The sequence below is a fragment of the Prionailurus bengalensis genome, chromosome D1, assembly GCF_016509475.1.
Source record: "Prionailurus bengalensis isolate Pbe53 chromosome D1, Fcat_Pben_1.1_paternal_pri, whole genome shotgun sequence".
Classification (NCBI taxonomy): domain Eukaryota; kingdom Metazoa; phylum Chordata; class Mammalia; order Carnivora; family Felidae; genus Prionailurus; species Prionailurus bengalensis.
In genome coordinates, this window is record NC_057346.1 from 40,042,925 (window position 1) to 40,050,612 (window position 7,688).

The window sequence follows — 7,688 nt, forward strand, 5'->3', positions numbered from 1 at the left end:
ATTTAAATGACACATTTCACGTTATTATTTTTTTCTGGTGTGTATTTTACATTACAGTACAGCTCAGTTTGGACCACAGCCACATTTCAAATATCAGAGGCTCGTGTGGCTAGCGGTTGCCTCATTAAAAAGCAAAGGGTTAGCGGTTCTGGAATGTGGGGAGTGGCAGTGATCTGTGTAATCCAGAATCTTCCCTCAGCCTGAACCAGCCTTCTCCCATCAAACCTTTGAACAAACCTGTCCACCACCAGATTGGTGACTCTGGTAGTTATCAGCAGCCAAAAGAGAAAAAACTGGGGGATTCCATCACCCACGGGCTACACGCTACGAAAACAAAAACAAAAAGCAGAATTCCCCGGTGTTTCCTCCCTTTACGTGTATCTCCACTGGACAGACCCCCCCTGGAGAGCATTTATTGAACAACTGTGCCATTTATTGAACAACTGGTATGGCCTGTTAATGTACTGGATGTTCGGATGACACATCCTGCCTAATTTTGTCAGCACGCCTACAAAGCAGGTTTTCTTATCCCATTTTACAGAGGAGGCAAATCAGGACATGAGAGATTAAGTACCTTGCCCAGGGTTGTATGACTGGACCTGACAGAGCTGAGACTCAAACCTGGTTTCACACCCTGGTTTACCTCTGCTCCTGGCTGTTTCTCTAATAGAGTTAAACTCTGTACGTGATGTGTACATACGTGCATGTATATGTAATACACAAGTATATGTACGTATACATATATATACACATATATATGTACATAAAGGCTATAATCAGAGAAAAATCGCCAACTTGAAATGACTCTGTAGAAAAAGAGGTGTTCCCACGCTTCCTCTCTGCCTCTGCCTCCTGCCCACACACGCTGGGGCCCAGTTGGACGGTTGCAGCGCTGACCAGTTGCCCCTGACTGGCATTGGTGGGGGAGGGGGCAGAGCAGGCGGAGTGTCATTGGAATCAGGTGGAACCCAAGTGTTTGTGAAGTCTTTCGTTTCCCTGGTTAGGGGAGTTAGAGGCCGTGGGGGGGACCAGGTGGCAGTCACAGTTGTGAAGCTGGAACTCGGCTAGTGGCTTCTCCTTCCTGTCTGGGCTGCTGGCTGGGAAGAAGCCAGACTGCCCAGTGTGAGCTTGATCTTCACCTTCCTCTCTGTGAGGGGCTGGTAAGCGATGAAGTGGTCCCAAGTGGGGAGTGGGTCAGGAAGGTAGGTGGGTGGTGACTGCTCGGGCTTTGCAGTCCGACAGATGTGTGATTGACCTTCCACTCTGCCACTCCCTAATTTTGGGACCGAGGCAGGGCTCTGGGTTCCTCACTGGTGAAACTGGGGTGATCCTTGCAGCCAGGGCTCTTTGCACTGGAAGCCAGAGGTCCACTGGAGCCAGCTCATGAAAGAGGTGTCCACCGTGAAATACAGAAGCGCAGCAGTGTCCTGTGAGGACCAGAGCCTGGTAGAGCTGGAAAGACGGGAGTGTGGTCCCCTCTGCTCCTGTCTCCTCTGACCCCCACCCGGCTTTCTCTCTTGCCTTCTGCACATGGCATCAGATGGGTTCCCAGGTGGCTGGCTACGTGTAGTGTCCCTTAGTGTTTCTTACTCTGGATTTCCCAGGTGGGGGCTGATTGACCCAGCCCATTTTCTCCAGGCAAGCCACACATGTCAGAGGTCCTGGCCAAGTGTGGTCGAGCCAGTCATGACCCAGCAGGCCACCTGGTCCGGTGAGCCAAGGCCAGTGCATGTGAGGTGGTCTGCCGGCTCAAAAGGAGGTGGGGCCTGGATATGAAGCATCTATGAACTTCAGCCTTAAGGGCTGATGTTTCCCTGCTGAGTTTGCTTTTTTTGCCCTCCAAGATGGTTATTGCCTGCCTGCTCTTTCCTCAGACCTGCCTCCCAACTCCCAGCCTTGAAGCTGAGCCCTTTCCAGTTTCATTAAGAAAGTAGGAGCCTCGGGGCGCCTGGGTGGCGCAGTCGGTTAAGCGTCCGACTTCAGCCAGGTCACGATCTCGCGGTCCGGGAGTTCGAGCCCCGCGTCAGGCTCTGGGCTGATGGCTCAGAACCTGGAGCCTGTTTCCGATTCTGTGTCTCCCTCTCTCTCTGCCCCTCCCCCGTTCATGCTCAGTCTCTCTCTGTCTCCCCAAAAAAAAAAAAAAAAAAAGTTGAAGAAAGTAGGAGCCTCTCATTCCTACCGCACAGGACCTGCCTCCTCCCGTCCCCATCTCCTGGTGGATTTGAAGCCGTGCCTTCACTTCTCTCAAAGGCAAAGTGGTCCTCGGGTGCTCTCTTTTCAGCATCAGAGCTTGCCCCGTTCTGCTGGTCTCCCCAGACATCCTCCGGTTTCCCTCCCGGCTGCACATGCTCTTCCAGCAGGGCCCCAGACCAGTTGTCTGCGCAAGTGCTGGTCAGAGTGCTGGTACGTGAACCATTTATCGCACGTTGTCACAGGATTCGGGAGTGTGCGCCAGAATGTAAGTCAGCTGTGTACCACGCCTGATTTAGTTCAGCTGACTTTTTTTTTTCTTCATGGCAAAACTTTGTCAATGAAAGAAGCAGAGTGTCCATCTGCCTTCTGGCCCAAGCTTCTCCCTTCTCAGCTGAGTTTGTGGGTGACACTTTTATTTTTTTTTTTAATTTTTTTTTTCAACGTTTATTTATTTCTGGGACAGAGAGACAGAGCATGAACGGGGGAGGGGCAGAGAGAGAGGGAGACACAGAATCGGAAACAGGCTCCAGGCTCTGAGCCATCAGCCCAGAGCCTGACGCGGGGCTCGAACTCACGGACCGCGAGATCGTGACCTGGCTGAAGTCGGACGCTTAACCGACTGCGCCACCCAGGCGCCCCCGTGGGTGACACTTTTAATAGCCCTACTCTGCACCCTCCCCGCTCTGAAGTCACTCATGTCACATCTTCATGTTGCCAAGGCCCGTAGATGCTTCTCGCTCTTCACCTTGGCTCTCAGTAGTGTTCTGAAGCAGTACCTTTCTTGACTCTCTCGGCCCCCAGGACTTTATATTCTGTTTCTCCCCTTCACTGGCCTCTTCTCCCCAGGCCTCTTTGCTTGTTCCACAACTCTCTGTCCCTCTGTCAGGGGCTGCGGGGCCCAGGCCGGGCCTTTTCTCCATCTACCTTTAGTGAGCTCACCTTGGCTAATAGCAGACGACTTCCAAATATAGATCTTCAGCCCAGCCTGAGCTCCTGACTCAGCCCAGCCGGAGCTCCTGACTCATTGCTCCAGCCGCCTCCTTGATATTTCCATGGCGATGTCCAATAGGCATCCTCACACACGGACAGAGATGAACACGGCACTTCACGGTCTTTCTCAAGCCCACCCCTTCCCCCACCCCTTCTCCCTCCGCTCATGAGGCAGGACCACTGCCAGCCAGCCGCTTGCGCTCCAAACTTTAGGTTCACCTGTGATTTCCCCCCTTTCCCTCAGAGGCCACATCTAATCTGTAAGTAGGGCCTGTCACTTGTGCCCCCAGAGTACTACCGACCGACTCTGTCCTCCCGGGCACCGCTCCCTCTCCCAGTCTGAGCCACCCCCTCCCATGCTGGCCTGCTCCCTGAGCCTCCCTTGTTATTGTGCCATGCCCCACCCCCCCAACCCCCCCTCGCTCTCCACAAAGCAGCCAGAGGGAGCTTTTGAAAGCCTGTGCCTGCCAGTGTGAAGCCCTTCGGTGCCTCCTGCTGCTCTTGGGATAAGACGAGGCTCCCTACTGTGGCCTGCATGGCCCCCCCCCCCCCATGACCTGGCCTCTGCCGCCCTCTCCAGGTCCAACTGCCACTCTCCTCCTGCCTGGTTCCTTCCACTTCTGCTGTGCTTCCCCGCTTCTGTCCTGGCTGGTCCCCTCCCCTCTCCTCTGGTGTCATCTCAGAGACGTTTTCCCTGATTCTTGGGCCCCAGAGAGAGTGTGGGGCTGTGGCTTGAGATCCACAGCATAGGTGAGTGAGAGCAGGGAGGCTGCCTGCTGTAGCCTGACGAAGAGCCCGGGATTCAGACCTGCCTGCTTGTCCTTTAAATCCTGACCAGACCTGCACTGTCCCCAGCAACTTGAGGCTTTTTTCTAAGCTCCCAGGAACTTCTGAGGGCATCTTCGTGATAGCAGGAGCTGGTCACCATGGAGGCTGATGCCTTTGAAATGCTGAGGTGGGAGGACCAAAGCCAGGGCCTGTAGGGTTCGCGGGAGCAGCTGGGGCCCTTTTTAACTCCAGGCTTCCAGGGGTGCCTGCCTGCGGCCGGGCCTGTGAGGGGCCTTGTGAACAGCACCCGCGGGTCCTCCGTATTTCACAGGCCCGACGGGCCATTAGCTCCCCCCCGCCGGGGAATAGCTGCAAATCTGAGTGCCGCTAATGGCTTGTCTCTTTCTAAACAAACTTGTGAGGCCCCGTCAGGGAGAGGATGAACTGCGGTTCCTAGCTGACAAGCGGTGCTGTCCACTGCTCTGCTGGTGTCCTCGTCTCTAAAACGGGGGATAGTGAGCCTCTTCCATCCTGTGCGTTCCAACTTCACAGCCCGGTGGGATGCGCCCTAGCAGCATTAGCTAACGTGCATCGAGTGCCTTCTCCACGCCACGCACCGTGTTACGGATTCTTGTCTCGTCCTCACCATGGTCCTGTGAAGGGCACACCGCCATCATTAGCACCTCTCAGATGGTAGCCGGGGCTTCGAGAAGCTCAGTGAGGCTGCCCAGGGCAGGTGGTCAGAGCACCGTGCACTTGTGCGTTTTCAAGTCCTCACGGTCAGCCTTTGCGAGAGAAGCTGTTCTCATTGTTCAGATGAGGGCAGTGAGGTCCGGTGAAGCTAAGTGACTTGCTCACAGCCATGCAGCCAGTAAGCGGTGCGTCCTGGGTTTGAAGCCAGGTCTGTCTGAAAGTTCTGTGAAAGATTTGAAAGGGAGAATTGGTAAAGCCAGGGATTCCTACACCTGTCAGGTGTTAAGAAAGTACTAATGAGTAGTTTTCAAATCCTAGTGGAAATTGTACATTGGCCAAAGTAGGGCTGCCCTGGAATTAAGTATTTGCTTTTGGCTGGCCTTGGTCATCCCAGTGTACTAAAATTAGTCATCTTGTGCCGTAAGAAACTCTGCCTGATGTGGGTAATACAGAAAAAATTCCGGGGTCCATAGGAGATGAGAGGAGTGGTAGGATATATTAGGGTCCCTCTCCCAACAGTTGGATCTCACGTAAGACGTCTTCTGTCTCAGAATCCACGTTTCATATTCTGCCGCTTAATGTGGTGACTTGGGTGTAAATGCTGTCTTCTTGTCAGCATGGTGACAGGCCGCCCACTGCCCTGGGACAAAACTGCACACACAAGGTCATGTTGCAAGGAATATTGGCGTGTGCTGCCCTTCTGCCTCTGAGAGCGTCGAACTCCATGCTAGTCCCAGGATACTGTGATGGACAGATGTCTTGTCTCGTCCAATATCCAACCTCCGCTTGTTTTTCGCTTTAAGAAAACACTCCACCCACTATAGAGATTGAAAGGCTGGGCTGTGGGCGTATTGGGCCTCCGCTTGGCTCGTCTGACGCACACAGGAGCTGGTGGCGCAGAAAAGCCAGGCGCTCGGCAGTCCATGCTGGACGGTGACAGCAGCCACACCTAGTTTGCAAGGACAGTCGCGGTGGCCTCGGCGCCTCCTGCTGCAGTGGCGGTGCCCAGGTGGTGCTGTGGTATGAGTGGGGCTCTGGTTATGGCCGCCCGGCTCCCTCGTCCTGCTCGTGGCCAGAGCCCAGGCCTTTGGCTTTTCTGGGGATCCTGAGACGTGCCAAAGGTCTCCGAGTCAACTCCCCCGTCTCAATCAGTCAAAGGATTGCTGCCGCTTCAAGCTAAGAATCAGACTTCTATGGAGCTCTTGCTGTAAAGTTGTCCGTGGGCTTTTCATTTGTTCCCAGGCCCCTGACGGCACTGCTTCATCACCTGAGCCCCTCCTCGGGGCACAGAATTCACGAGAATCCGAGTGGGCAGCAGGACCGCAGGCGCAGGCTCAGCCAGTCTCCATTGTCTGCCTGACCCAGACAACACTGTGCCTGCAGCCGGTGGTGCACCCCCAGACCGAGGGTGCTGCAAGGGTGGGACTTAGTCCTCCACCTCTTCCGCAGCTCCTCCAGCAGTGCCTGGCACATAGTAGGTGCTCGGGAAGGTTTGGACGGATGGACGAACCGGGGCAGAGATGGAGAAGTCAGTGCCTCTGGGCCCTCTGTAGCCCTAGCAAGGCTGACCAGGCCCACGATCAGGCCCGGGGCTTGGGCAGGATGGAGCCATGTGCCTGGCATCTGCAGGCTGCCCAACAGTAAAGATCAGCGGGGGAGGGTGGAACACTCGGAACAGTGAGGAAAGCGGGTGGGGCCTCGGCGGGGAGAAATGTGCTCCTCTCATCCGAGCGGAGACGGCGTGCTGTCCGTGTCCCACGTGCACAGAGGCCCTGTGTGAGCATGCCAGAGACCCATTCACGGTACGCCGCCAGGCCAGGGACCCTGGGGTCCATCCAGTTTGTCCTCAACCCCACCACTCAGAGGCTCTGACCTCTGTTGTGTGACCCCTGTTGTTCTAACCCCTTGTCTTCTAAATTGCGGGTGTGTCTCCTGGGTCAGCATTTGCCTTTCAGTTTACAGTTTCGTTTCCTTTTCACTCCGTTCGTTTTCAATCACAGTTCTCCCCACAGGAGGTTGTGCGCCTTGACCAGAGGAGCGTGGCCCGTCCTTCAAAACCCTCTCCGGACGCCTTCCTAGCCTCGCCCGGGAAAGATGCGGCAGCTCAAAGGCAAGCCCAAGAAGGAGACGTCCAAGGACAAGAAGGAGCGGAAGCAGGCCATGCAGGAGGCCCGACAGCAGATCACCACGGTGGTGCTGCCCACGCTGGCCGTGGTCGTGCTTCTGATCGTGGTGTTCGTGTACGTGGCCACGCGCCCCACCGTCACCGAGTGAGCGCTGTGGGCGGGCTCCCCAAGCAGGCAGTGGAGGCCCGGGAGGGGGAAGGCCAACGAAACATGGCTCTCGTGTCCCGAGATTTTCCTGATGCTGAGCTCCGAGCAGGGGCACCCTGTCTTCTCTGGTCTTTGACTTGATTAAAGTTTCTCCAATTTCCCTGGGAGGGAATAGGGAACGTTTTATCAGTGAACGTGCCATACACCTTATGGTCCACTTCATGTGCCTTTCAGACTTCAAAGCGGTGTGTGTGTGTGTGTGTGTGTGTGTGTGTGTGTGTGTGTGTTTCTTTGTCTCTCCTAAAATCAATATGTAGCCCACCTGGTGAGAGGAGGAATCTCTGGGTCATGAATCAGTTGGAACCAGTGCTCACCCCATCCCCATTGTTTTGAACATGACTCTTTTCCTCCATGTGTTCACAATTTCCAAAGGGACTGTACTTCTTCTCTGTGCTTAATGTGATTTGAAATATGTCGACTCAAAAGTGAAATATTTATTTTTTTGAATAAAGGAGATAATAGCCTTAAACTGGATGTTTTATCTTGCTTTGCCAGGAGGAGGCCTTGCTCTCCGGGAAGTGCAGGGTGGCACTGTGTGTGTGTGTTTCTTCACGCTGCTCCTTCCCCCCGGGGGCTTCTTCACCTCTCCTTCAGTCCCAGCTTGAATCCCTTTCAGTAGCATTTGTGCTTTCTGACTGGAGCAGTTCAAGATTGGGAAAATCTTGAGAGGGGCAGGAAGGGTACATTCATTGGTCTGTTTTAGCAAAGTAA

The 7,688-nt window shown here is 54.6% G+C and overlaps 1 protein-coding gene across 4 annotated transcripts in view; it reads left to right on the top strand.

The window, feature by feature from the left end:
• The window catches only part of SMCO4 (single-pass membrane protein with coiled-coil domains 4), a 64,181-nt gene extending 56,735 nt beyond the window's left edge, over nucleotides 1-7,446 (top strand). For 2 of the 4 annotated variants that reach the window (XR_006297352.1, XM_043579949.1), the window contains exon 3: nucleotides 6,645-7,446. Coding sequence is in view for 2 of the 4 variants with exons in the window: in XM_043579949.1 (XP_043435884.1) it covers nucleotides 6,645-7,058 (414 nt within the window). In the remaining 2 variants the exon portion in view is untranslated. The remainder of the gene's footprint in view (nucleotides 1-6,644) is intronic. The other 2 variants (XR_006297351.1, XM_043579950.1) reach the window with 1 other exon arrangement.
• The last annotated feature ends 242 nt before the right edge of the window (nucleotides 7,447-7,688 follow it).